This window comes from Trichoplusia ni, chromosome 11 (genome assembly GCF_003590095.1).
Source record: "Trichoplusia ni isolate ovarian cell line Hi5 chromosome 11, tn1, whole genome shotgun sequence".
In the NCBI taxonomy this organism is placed as follows: Eukaryota; Metazoa; Arthropoda; class Insecta; order Lepidoptera; family Noctuidae; genus Trichoplusia; species Trichoplusia ni.
This window is the reverse complement of record NC_039488.1, coordinates 602,724-617,172: the sequence shown is the minus strand read 5'-3', so window position 1 is coordinate 617,172 and position 14,449 is coordinate 602,724. Positions and strand designations below refer to the sequence as shown.

The 14,449-nt window shown below is 34.2% G+C and overlaps 1 protein-coding gene across 4 annotated transcripts in view; it reads left to right on the top strand.

Annotated features, from left to right (window-relative positions):
- The window catches only part of LOC113498839, a 53,604-nt gene extending 39,528 nt beyond the window's left edge, over window positions 1-14,076 (top strand). For 3 of the 4 annotated variants that reach the window (XR_003401044.1, XR_003401042.1, XR_003401043.1), the window contains exon 3: window positions 12,289-12,371. Coding sequence is in view for 1 of the 4 variants with exons in the window: in XM_026878981.1 (XP_026734782.1) it covers window positions 12,289-12,479 (191 nt within the window). In the remaining 3 variants the exon portion in view is untranslated. Of the gene's footprint in view, window positions 1-12,288 lie in introns of all 4 variants that reach the window. The other variant, XM_026878981.1, reaches the window with a different exon arrangement.
- Window positions 14,077-14,449: the final 373 nt, after the last annotated feature.

Below are 14,449 nucleotides of genomic sequence, written 5' to 3'. Positions count from 1 at the left end.
TTTTCCACTAACATTATGCATTAGTTTACATCCAAAATAAATGTCAGTAGGTCAAGTATGAACGAATACCTTTTCTTTACACGAGAAAATGTAGTCGTTCGTGATAGTCAACTATAATTTAAATGATATAAAGAAGATGAGCAGATGTAAAAAATATAATAATAATAATAAACGCGGACAACATCACATACATTGCTCTGAAGCCAAAGTAAGTTGCTAAAGCACTTGTTATGGAATTCAGATACAACGAAGGTAGGTACCATAATACCCAGACCGGAGACAATGTAGAAATGTGTTTTTTACATTGACCCGAACGGGGATCGAACCCGGGACCTCAGAGCTAGCGACACCTTGAAACCGGTGCGTACGCCACTCGACCACGGAGGTGATGTGAAGATTAAGACTGGTTTTTCAGTCACAAGGTTATAATTGATTGTTTTTTTGCATTATCAGTGAAAAATAAAAAGTATTAAAATTAAGTAGTATACATAAAGTATACGAAAACAAAAGCTTCTACGGATGGTCCTTTAACGGATCTTAGTTACGAGATTTTGATAAACGTTTTATCATGAACTCTTCTCTTGTGTATATTCCAATACGATAATCCAACGTCTTTCTCTCCATTTATACCATTATAACGCTCTTTTAGTCTTTCCGATTCAATAATAAATTATCTTTTATTCGTAAGATTCTTCATAGGTCAAAAAAATACATTAAACGTAGTCAAGGTTTGGATAACAAAGCAAGAGAAAAAACAGTTTAATAAATCCTATCAAAACTTCAGTTGATGAACCAATAAATCAACTATTCAATTCCTAGCCACACTATTAATCACTATTTCTCTTAAACAGAGCTAAAACTGTTACCTACTTGATAATGCAAATCTCTCTATCATCATCTAAATCAACCTTTACTCCTCAAGCCCTCGGGAACAAAGATAATTAGGCCCTTCAACTAATTAGAACACATTTAGGATCTGCACGACCAATCAATTAATGGATCATGCGCCACTCCAGATTTGGAATAGATTCGATTCCCGAGAGGTTCTCAAACGATCTAGTCACGCCAGGGTTTAATTCGACCTGTCTAATTATGCTTCTAGAAATATAATTAGACAGGATTGACTTTGTAAGACTGTGGCTGTCATGATTTTTTATTCTGATATTTTTGATAATTTCTTAAATTACTCGGGAATCTTTTTTGGATTTTGAATTAAACAGAAATGTTTTATTTTATTTATTTATTTGGAATGATATTTTTATAATGTTAAAATAGGAATTTTATAAAAAAAGGTTTATAATATTCTGAAATCTGGAATTGTATTGCTATGCTTGCTTGCCTTAAATACGATAATATTTCTTTAACCTCAAATAAATTTGAGGTCTTTTTACAAACAAAAAGACTGTCAAAGATGTCTAAGTAAATCGGAAGCGGCAACAAAAGGGTTATTAGGCTAACGCTTGATTTATTACGCACAGTGACAACAATACAAACTTCTAAAGACAAGACATTGATTCAACTACTATCACCAATTATCTAAATAATGTTTAACTAAATAGGAAGCGGCCCTATAAAACTAATCATAATGAAACAGATGCCGCTTAGTTTGCTGCGGACAATATTAAGATGGAGGGTCTAATTGACTTATGAAATAGTCAGCACTCTTGTACATCTTATCTTTAATGTACTGTTTTTTTAGAGTTCCGCACCTGAAGGGAATATACGGAACCATATTACTCTGCTGTCCGTTTGTCCGTCTGTCAACAGGCTGATTATTATAAATTGTAATAGCAAAATAGACAACTTTTTACAGATATTTTTCCAATTGCTTCTATAATATCTAACGAATAATGAACACACACATCAGGGTTAAGTAACACAGCAACCTATTAGGGTCATAAATTTTATGGGTGAATAGTTGTTTCTCAATTGATTTTATTTACCTATTTATACGGGGCCTTTTTTGTCGCGAGTCCGACTCTCACTCGACCGCTTTCTTTTCATTGTGAACATAAACTATCAAAAAAACAAAAGTAATTCTAAAACAATACAAGTATTATTAAATATCACACTATCTTAACTACTTCATTAGAAAGATACATTTGATGACAAAAAGTTCCAATAAAGAAATAAAGAAGTGTTTTACTATATACAGACACCATTGTAACATTTGTAACACACAAGGTTTTATTTGTTTACAAATCTATTATATGTCAATGACATTCTGTATCTTTACAACATTGTATTACAGTTCAAAAACTGACTTTTAAGAACAAAACCTCACTTGTTTTAATTTTTATCGTGCCTTGATAAGGTACAGACTACAGACGTCTTTTGTGCTTTGTGAAAATACAAGGTAATGTAATATTTTATTAATTTGTCGGATATTAAATCACCAGTTGATTGCATACAATGTTGTTTGAAGTTTATAATAAGTTTCATACAATTTTTATATTTATGATTATAATATTAGGTATATTATAAATATAGCGTTGATCGAATGCATCTGAATTACTATTGTATACTTTGACTAAACTAGCTGTTTCTGGCCGTGTGGCCTCACGATAATTTAGCTGCAAAAACATTACCTTCCTATCACGCAGACGGATACAAGCCTGTGTTAGAACAAAGTGTCACATACTTAATAAACTTAATTTTATTGCAATCGGTCCAGCCGTTTGAACGTGAAGAAATAAAAAACATTCACACACATAAACTACTTGTGTGATAAGTTTTTACTTTTAGGTAAATCCTACCTTACATGTATCACATAACCTCAATCGTATTGTATCAATAAAAACCATTTGACCTTCAAAAAACGGCCGCTATTAAAACTTGGTGTAAAAATAAATATCGTAAGTTGGTCAGACTCAGCGGTCGATATCTCAATTATTGTCAGAACCAATTGAAAGTATTGGTATTCAATTGATCATTGCCTCATGACTGTCAATTAATATACACGTAAATTAAAATATATTTTCTTGATGCATCTCTGATACTGTAAAAAAATCAATTTATTTCAAGTACACGCAGATTTTTTGGTATTTATTGTTTGAACACTCTTATCTCAACAACTACAAGTCCGGTATGAATAAAAAATGTTCTTTTTTTGGAATGGCAAAAGAGCCGCTGTGTCGCTTAGCATTGCTGGTTTCTCATACTGTCATGAGTATGGTACCATAACCAATAGTGTCTGAATGTCAGGTGTCTAAGTATATCCAACAGCTCCAATCTTTCAATTCTAAACACCACCACTAAATAAATCCTTAAAATATATCCTTTTTGATTAATTAGCTGAAAAATTAAAAACGTTTAGCCTGAAATCTAGTCGTGGTCCAGTCTGTCTAGCTAGTTAATAACTAATAGGATATCAATTAGCCTGGGACCCTCGGTGTGCCGATCAATGTCCACCAAAATGGATGGGTAGCTTTTTTCTAGAAAATTCCAGAATAGATTAGAACGATGAATGATATTCATATTTAAGAGATGGAATTTTAGGACTTGGTATTTGAGTCTGCAACTTTGTGTGTCTGCCTATCAAGATTATCTAAAATTGTGACTTATTACCTTGATATAGATAACTATTTCTTGTGACACAAGGCATAATTGTTGAAATGACTTGCAGGGATATTATGTAATTATATGTCGGATATTACGTGTTGAATATTATAATAAGATAAATAAAAGACCGATATCACTTACTATTTTAGACTTTTCCAAGTGATTGCAGAATTGAAAAACAGAAAGTGATGAATATAGTTCAAGTGCGAGTCGGACTAACGATGCTGAAGGTTCCGTCCGAATAGGCTAAATAAAGACGCATCAGAAAGAATGGAAGACGGCCACTACTTTTCGTTACTCCATCTTTAATTTTAGTATTTGTTGCTATAGCGGCAATAGATATACATCATCTATGAAAAACTGTCTAGCAACCACGGTTCAATAGATACAGCCTAGGAATAGACCCTATTAATAAAGCATTGCTGACTGATTGCCAGGGAGGCCATATCTTATAAACTCGGGCACAAAAATACGCAGTTGGAAAAAATAACAAACAAAAAAATCGACTCCCGCACTAAGTATCATAGTCACTAATATTTATTTTTTCACCTTGTGTCGCAATGACATGCGCAAAGACACCCAAGGAGTCCACTAGTAACATAATTACACAAATAGAACTATCCCGAAGAAATGTTCGTGTTAACATAGTGACAAAGCGACTACACAACAATAATGATTGAGGAAAAAGCAAAAGAAAAAACTTGTCTCACTTTTAACTATACAATGCTTCCACGGTATTCGGTATAGTTATGTCTATAGTTATAAATGATCTCCTAGTCTTGTTACACGTGGAGTTAATTTGTATCGGCACTCAGTTCCGTTATCTTGTGTTGTAACGCCAGTCTTGTAACCAGGTAATTAGGATTATATAAATTGTATGGCGTTAATGTGTAGTATTAAATGGTATAGGTATGTTTATTTTATTGTCATGTATATTTAAAAGACGTATGTGCTATTTTTGAAAATATTTCTTCAAATAATCGTAGTTGGTACTGATAAAACATTGATATATGTACCATTTTGTATTTCTGAAAATTAACTGAGTTATTTTTAGTGCTTAAATATTCTGTGGTTTAAAGTAACAAATAAAAAAATAAGGATTTGGCAGTTTGATAATACGAATTCCTTCAAACAGGAATACAACTCAATCTTGACCGAATTTTTATTTTTTATTACGGAATCTAGGCAGCGCCTGTATGCTTTCAACGCCTGTATTTGAATTTCAAGGCCATAACACTTGAATCTTAAATATTAGTGGCTAATTAAACGGTGATAGAAAATCTTAATCGCTCTTTCATCAAAATGACAAATACAAATGCAACTGTCTATCACTCGATCACACGATTGATATCGAGTCAATCAAAAATAGACCTTGCTGCTTTGTTATAAATACTACAGCTAGATAACTGATATAGATTTGTAATTGACGGGTTTAAGTCTTACGAGACGAGAACAAAATCTAGATCAGGGATGGTCAACCATTGGCATGTCTGTCGTGATGTCGTCTACGGTATGCAGTATAATATTTTGGACACGTAACCTATTAAAATGTTTTGCATTGTAAATGGTATAACATAAAAATAATGCCAATTATTTATAAGTCAATTTGCTATATGTACTATTCAAGAGTAAAGCAGCGATAGATAGGCATTAAAAACGTATTAAAGTTAAGTCGCTTACCTATGATACGTGTGACATATTAAAGACAGTAATTCAAATAAATTATCCACCAAAATACTTTACAAAACAGCTTAATTTCGTATTTCACAAAATAAATAAAAAAAAGACCTTAAGAAAAGGTTTGCAACCTCTGCTCCAAAGAGATATACGGTACATAACTACTTTACGGACCGCGTGATCACTTCTGACTAAATATATTCGGTATTTCATATTAAGCTAAGTAGTGCACTAAAATAGCTAAAACAAATAAACCAAGAACTGTATTAGTTACGAGTAGCGAACTGTCTGCGTATAGAAACTATTTGGAACTTATTTGACCTGGCTTCTATTTCAATATGACTCAGTTCCTGTAACATTCATCCTTAATATAATAAAATAAAATAGCGCCAAATTAAAAAAAAAAACAATTTAAAAAAGCGCTTCTTTCTTCTTCAAATGATACCAAATCGAAACTTTTTTGTTTGTGTTCAATGAACTCAGCAACAGCTTAACCGATTTACACATTTTGACGTTTTTTCAATTTGACAACGAATACTGCATATTTTAAGGTCAAATTAAAGAATATCTGTCGCTTCTTCACGTTAAAATTAATATATGTCTAAACTAAACGCTTGTTTCATCACATTGTTCGATTTTGACGCTACAATTCCACTAGAACTTGTTAATCATTTGATATAATGCCCATCCTTCTAGTATCTGTTTCTAAGGCGTCGAAATACATTGTCCAGTACTAATTACACGATAAATCACCTCGGGTTGACACGCCTTATCGTGAGCACCTTCAAAAACTCGTATATCGTATTCAATTAACAGTCGCGACCACGATTTACTGCGCACACTCGCTTAATTGAGACATCACAACTACAAATAATGCAATAGAATACAGAGATTTATCTTCTCACGTCAAGATTCAGGCTTCTTGGTTTCCTTTGCGTCAAAACCTAAGTATAGAAACCGATATTGCATAATATAGTATCGAACAGGAAGCTGTGACAGCTATTACAATTTTATGACCTTATTATAACAGACGGATGTTAAATATCACTATGCAATTAATCTTTGAACAATAAAACCTTATCGGACACATGCAACAATTTCTATCTTCATGTAGAAAACTGGCCAGCATTGTTGACCTCCCCCACTCCCCTCCGCTAATACATTATCACGAGTATCAGACGCTTTAGATCGTAATCAAAGGGGTCAGATTAAACTGGAGTGTACTTTTGCATCGTGTCTACATGTATAAATACTTCGGCACGTGGTTGGTACGTACAAACTGCTTATGAGTTGGCAGTTGTATCATTGACACGACTATTGCACACTAGTGTTATTTCATAAAACGAATAAGTGCGAACAGCATTTTGATACAAGTTATATTAGATTTTATTCGGCAGGATATAGAGTTTAATCTTCGTTGATATGAAATATTGAAGTTGTGTGGGTGATGCAATAAAAATAGATATAGTTTGATAGTGGCATTACGTTGGAGATTTAAATATGCATCGCGGCGACAATGTTGCATACTTGTTGCTATTCGGTCGCTTATTTTATGGTTAGCTTCCTTATTTTGATAGTTACCATTCTGTGTTATTTTGAGATGTGTCTTACATGTGCTGGCTAATAAGTTTACTAGATCGATTCTAGTTATATTAATGACTCTTAATTTATCCCTGTGTAGACAATAGAGTTAGTGTGTTAACATTTATTGTTTCATTTTCTGGTACAATAACTGACAATAAGTATTATTAAATGCCGCGTAATTTGCGTGACTTCAAATTCATAATTGGACGTATGATTCTTAGGGTTGCGTACCCAAATGGCAAAACGGAATTCATTAGTAAGGCTCGGCTATCTGTCTTTCTTTCCATCTATCACCAAGCTGTATCTCAGTTCATATTTAACATTTTCACTGATAATTTATTTCTATTGTCTCGAAAATCTAAATCAAGCTTAAACAAAGATTGGTACTAGCATAATATTTCTGACAATTTTTGTACGAAACCCTCTTGCACTTGACAGATTTTTAATGATAGTTCGCAGTTAGCATTAGACACTTTCTGCTTGGCTGTCCACGATAAACATATTTACATCGAGTGCTCTTTAGTAGCCCCCAATATGTAATTACATCGAGTACAGTGACACACAGCGTTATTAAGTGTACACAGTGTATGAACAAGCAAATGATAGTAATGATACGGTTATTGATATGATAAATGGCCTTGACATTTTGTCAGTGATTGTACTTAACCAGGAAGAGACTAAACAGTGCATTCCTATCTTTTATTTATTAGTGCTAATCTGTTAAGCAATAATTACGTATAATTGAACGCAAGTCCGTGAATGGTGATCTTAAGTGTTATACTTTCATTCTCGTGTTGATAAAATACATAGAATATGTCAATATTGGTACTTCGGTTCCTCAGTAACGAGGTTGAAATGGAGCTGATGAAGTGACGGCAGGTGGTGCCCAAGGCAAGGCAAAAGAAGTGTCGGACGTTCGGGAGCAAAAAGTCTCGGTAACGGTAGTCGAGAGTCTGGACGAGGTTGGTACAGGACAGTAGAAAATGGCACGAAAATATGGAGGCCTATGCCCAGTAATGAGAGGACAGAGGCTGTGGATGATGATGATGATGTCAATATATAGGTACACTTTACAAAAACAAGGCATTGTGGAAACACAGTAAATAAAAGACAATTTATATAAATTTTAAACCAAGCCTACTTTCAAACCATTCGAAGGCTTAAATACTAGTGAACTACTCAGCTATCCGGTCGAAGAAAGCTGACTATAAAATAGTATAATTTATATCTCAACACTGATTTATATCTGCAATTTCACTTACAAAGAAACCGACGCTTCAAAGTATAACACGAATTAGTGCCGGAGTCACGCACAGGCATTTAATCTGAATAGGCGGCAAGATGACAAGGAATGAGACGGCGCTCTACAGAGTATAGTGCGCTCTCTCGCTCCCACAACTACAACTATATCGTTTTATAAAATGGTGATACTTGCCTCCGCGTGCCCTGAAGTGATACATTAAAGAATATTATTTAAACGTTTTTTTACACAAAAATCAATCCTTACTAATATTATAAATGTGAATGTAACTTTGTTAATGCCAAAATACTTAACCGATCGTTATGAAACTTCGTTACTAAGAAGTAAAACAGGGGGTGGAAAAAACAGGATAATGCTTTACAGCGATTCTCGAGTAAGTAATATATTAATTGAAATTTAAGGATGGTCGTTAGTTCCAGTTTTATGAAAATTGGTTATTAAAGTAGCTGTGGACAGTAATTGTACGGGGAAGGCTATGTTGGTCCGAAGTACCCAAGGCGAAGAAAAACCATCAGAATTTTGCCGCCAAAGTAAACTGCTGACAGTATGCTAATCGCTGTAGATGATATGGCAAATGGCAGGAAATTGACACAAACTGCCGATTCAGGAATAAAAAAAATTAAAACAAAATTCTTTGCATGCGTAGTCCTACTTCTGGGTACCCATGCCATAATGCTCAAAGCCATTAATCGTCTTAATAAAAAGGAAAATTATAGGGCTGAAGCTATATCCACCGTATCTTAACCCTTAAAACAGATTCAATTACCAAATCTGCATGACTATAACTAATAAATTACTGAATATTATATTCACATAATATTAAAAACCTGTAATCATTCACTCTAAAAGTTTATCATCCTGACCGCCATTTTGTTAGTACCAAATCATTGATCTGATGATGACAGGTGTTTAACCATCATTAAACCTAATTTACAGCAACAAGGTGTTAGGATCAGATATTATCAGTTAAATTATAAACTTTAGTAAGGTTTAAGTTTTTATTTTGTTGAAAATTAAGGTTATGTAGGTTATTAATATACTTTTACGGTGACAAGCCTTGGCAATGTAGAGTAAGGTTCCCTGTAGCCAAGTTGGCGATGATATTAAGAGTAACCTAGTGGGCAGGGATTGGAGGAGAAGAGCTGAAGATCAAGCTCAGTAGCGTGATATTGGAGAGGCCTATGTCCAGCATTGGACTGAGATGGGTTGATGATGATGATGATGATGAACCCCAAGTGCGCAATCTCCATCATTTGTTTTGTCACTTCTTCCCATTGAGATAAGTACGCTAAGTGTTTGAGAAATTACTCGTTTATAGATATTTACATCAACGTGTGTATAAGAAAAAATAATGAAGAAATTTTGCACGGCAGAGTAAAACATAATTTATTAATTTCTTGTAGGGAATACAACTTGAGTGAGTGACATACTAATTTACTCCTCACGGCACTAACTGAGGTGTTAAACGTTTCGAAAACGTATTTTTTTGTAAGTCCAATATCTATTGATTACCACAAAAATATCGCTTGAAGACAAAAGTATGGGCAAACATGTGATACACCTGAAATAAAAAGATTTGTAGAGAAATTCATATCCGAAATACCAACTAAAAACAAGCGCGAAATGCGTTTACAACTAAAAAATTCGTCGCTCGTGAATTCCAAAATAAGGAACAAGTTATTCTTGGCGTCTTCGCATTTTTATTGACGTGTCAAAATGTCTTTATCTTGTGTGAAGGCAGGGTTGACATGTCTCTATGTCAGTTTGATCCATCACAATTTATGATATCAAGTTTTTTGATGTTTAACGGCGTTTTGGATCGAAACCTTTACGTTTTTCTTGATTTAAAGCTTTTTGTTCAGTTCAGTGAGATTTTTGAACAAGTAACAGGAGAATTGTTTATAGTTCAAGGCTAGTTTAAGCAGTACATTATTATTGGAAAGCTCTTGTAAAAACATGCAATGAATCGGTGAATATGTGTACAATGTACGTACCTCGGAAAGCACTTATCTCAAGTATTCTTGGGAAATAAAATCTATAAAATAATGGCGTCTATACATTTTATTTGCACTCCAATATATTTTCCAATGATCAGAGCTTTAGCGCGAACATTGTCGTTAAAGTATACAAATGTAAAGTAAAAATTACGTCTAGTTTAGAGAGAGCATATTATTATATTTTTTTAGAACTCACAGCGCAACGATACCCAGACTCAGAACAAGCATTAATGGGTCACAGAAATGCTTGCACTACGCGGGGTTTCTTACCCGTAACACGTCTCGAATATTAGATTTAGTGTTGACCGTAACCTCTTATCTATACGTACAGTCAAGATGACAAATTTTAAAACAATTATAACGTCTTCTTTTAAATAAATTCACCTCAAACATATCTTGCTTGTTAACACTTAAACTGGGGTCTTTACTTTTTATGACGGAACATCTGTTTCGGATAATTCAGCTTTATGGGAACATGAAGACTACCGCTGACCGCCACTGAAGTCAAAAAAGAATATAATACTAATATACTCTTTACACGAAAACTATGCTAATTTTATTAGTAAATCACTGCTTTTATTTTTGTAAAAATCGGTCTATATTAAATTGAATACTTGCGTGTGACGTGTATCCCGTCGCCGCGGGCTCCGTACGACTTGACTTCCAAATTCGTTCATTCTTTATCGTATCATAAATTGAACGAATGAGGTCTAATAAATAGTTTGAAGTGTATCGGTTTGATGTTAAAGTATTTACACTTCGTTAATGATGACTTGGCTATGGATACAGTTACTGGAAACAAGAGGCTGCCTTTTAATTTCTATTATTTTTTTTGGTTAGGTAGGTACTAGTACTGTTCTGAAAGAAAAACTGCGTGTTCGTTTTATAGTAGATACTCATAAGAGACTGGTGGTCTAGTTGTTTGTGGCCCTGAGTTCTAGACAAGAGTTCATGTTTCATTCCCGCCCAGGACAACTATTTGTGTGATGCGCACGAACATTTGTTTAGTACATAGGTGTAGTTTTTCCAAAATGGTGTGAAAGTAATCTAATAATATAAATACTATTTACAAAAAAGGATTTTTTTTTAGTGCACTGTTGTTTTAAATATCAAAATGTTTTAACCAACTTCTGTTGCCCATTGTACTAACATTTTGCATGAAATAACATGGTTATAATTTGTCAGGGTCTAAGATGAACTACCATGTATAAATTAAAATAATCTTAATTCTTATTTATTTGCTACAAACACGAAATAATTGATTATGAATTTATTCAACATACTTTACATAATTACGATAGAATTTCATGTTCAGTTTTATAATTTGTTCATGATGAATGGAGAATAATAATTATGTGTTTCGTGACAGAAATACTAAATTATGCTTTATACAAAAGATACTTTTTATTATTCTAAAGCTATAGATAATAGCGAAATACAGTAATCATGAGCTGACATGAGTGGGGTCGCGAGTCACTATTTTTCGACCTCGAAATTCATAACACAAATATGTTTTTTCTTTTTAATTTTACAGCAACACAGCCATGGGTGCGAGCGAGAGCTTACCGATCCTAATCAAGGTTACATGAAAAACGATTAAAATAACAATAGGAATCTCTATCCATAATGATACTGGCTATTTGAATTATCAAACTGAAAATTAAAAAAAGTGAAGTACAGTTATCAGGCCGAAGTGATAGAATTCCGATTCTTATTTTGATCACATCACATTATTTTTATCCGACTATAGAAGAAAAGTAATTGTTTTAATGGTATCGCCTTAATGCATTCCCTGGTCGTCTAGTTATTGTTTCACACAGAAAAGCGAAGTTGCGTCTTGTGATATTGTCTTTCTATTTTACAAGACATAATGGTAAGCTGTGCTAGTGATTTTTATTTGTGTCAACTTATTTAGTTGTGTATGGTTACATTCTATGATTCCTGTATTATCACAGTTAAAGTTGTGACTTGGTCGTTCAATGGTTCAAAGTTATAGAAATCAAAACCCTTGGTAGGGTATAACCCTGTGTACCCTTCAACAGCCATATCATAACACTACTATTCAGTTAACTTAGCCACGAGCACCCATCATAGATCTACGCTTATTGGATAAGCGTAGATCGTAGATGTAGATCTATGATGGGTCGACTGGTGCAGTTACCTCAGCCAAGAGCTTCTGTCATCGTTAATGTCGGTGTCCGATTCCAGCGCACTGGGTGGTGCACCAGTGGCGGCTGTACGAGCGCTCGCTGTGCTCGCTGCTGGAGCTGCAGGCGCGCAAGGGCTCGTACTCGATGTGCTGCAGCCCGCGGTACGTGCTGGCGCCGGAGTACGCGCCGCACCTGCTGCCGCTGCCCCTCACCACGCAGCGCGCCTCGCCGCCGCCCGCGCACTTGTAGCGATGCGAACATGCGCCGCTTCAGGTATACTATACACTGTCATAATGATAGAATTCCCAATATTGTGCTAAACTACCATCAGCACTATTTCCCGTTGCCGGTTTGAAACTATTTTTTCATGTTGAATGTATAGGTACTAGTTTTGTACATAAACGTCTAAAAATATATATCAATACTGGAAAATATAAATGAAAACCTTTTTTTTTTTCTTGGTGAAAGTGCCGTTACGATGTAAAATAAACGCAAAATTAAAATAATAATACCTAACAACGATTTAAAAAATTGCATAAAACAATCATTTACCATTAATTCCTCGAATTGACATGTTTATTTGCAGGAACTGTAATTAAAACATTGCACAGTATTCTGAAACTGCACAATATTGAACTCGAACACTTTAGTATTCTCGTAGACAAATTAAATGACCTATGTAATATTTAAGAACAAAACAAAACAATATTTATTACACATCCCATATTTTAAAAAATCCATACCACTATTTTTCGCTAGGAAAAGTTTACAGCTTTAGTATTTTCAGATAAATTATAACAAGATCTGTCAATCTATAAAACGTCGTAAAAATCCCATTTAAAGGAAAACGCGTGGTCATAAACTTCGTCTGCCGAACGGTAGCGCAGCGGATATCGATACGTCTACGTCAGCTATACCTTGGTACATCCCTATGTAATGGCAGCAACTGCAGTCCTCGTACAAAATCAGGCTCACTCCCGCTAGCATCGAGTCGAGATCAAGTAGAGATCGAGTTAGTTCTCTGGAACCCGACACTTGTGCGAATTCTTGTAGAGGAACTACGCTCATCATCAGCTAACGATGCGATGTGTGTCGATCATAATATGATAGATATCGATTGGCTATCGATAATTTTAGCTTGATGGATCGTCATTCGTCAAGTGTTCCGTTTCGCACATTTTATTGTGAACGCGATAAAATCGAATTAACTGCCGTAAGCAAGAGTTATACTTAGGTTAGAAAAGCTCTAAAGTTATTCGTCACGGCACGGGCGCCCGGGCGGTTTACTCACGCGTATTTATCAGGATAGCCCGACTAGTTTCAGTCTCAACCGGAGTCCTTAATCATGAGCCGGCAGATTATAATTTTATTAATTTGTTATGATTTAAACATACATGATACACGTATCTACATGAAGTATAAGTCTTTGCGATTAAAGTTTTTTGAACAACTTGTTTACGAAAATTATTCACACCACGTCAAGTTTTGACGTCTGTCCGTTTTTAATTAATTCTTTCCATTATTCATCATGAAAATGTTTATGACAGTTGACTGTCAAAGTCTGTCAGTAGTAATAAATATATTAATGTTGGTTTGATTAATACTTGATAACTTATATTGGTAAAGTTTTAACTTTGCTTTACTACATATTAAATATCGGAATTTTCAAAAGTACAATTATAAAATACTTTATAAAATCTAGCGTCTTTAGAAGGACTGGCAGATTATTATAACCACAGACTCAAAACCTACCAAATAAAATAAATCACCCTGAAAATTTTGCTATAGTCTGGTAAAGCAGTCAATGCTGTATCCAAACTCGAATTATGATTATAGAAATCTTGTACCTATTAAAAAGAAACAGAAATAAAGCAATTACGCTAAAAAAACATCCCCCTATACTAATAAAACACTTATGTTACACTTCAAAGATGATATTCATATAGAATTCTAACTATTCTACAATGATAAACTACTTACAACATACTTATCGTAATACCTCATTCACAATCATCATTATGGCGTTATGAATGGCATGTTAGCGAACGGGTTACACGGCTAATCAACTTAAGCCTCTATAAAATACATTAAAATGATAAATACCTTGTTACTGGCAATTTGACATCGGTAATTATGTAAAACAAAAAACAAATGTAAAAAAGGAAGACTGTGTTCTAATTAAGTGTGTCGTGTAATAGATAAAATAGAGATGCATTTTA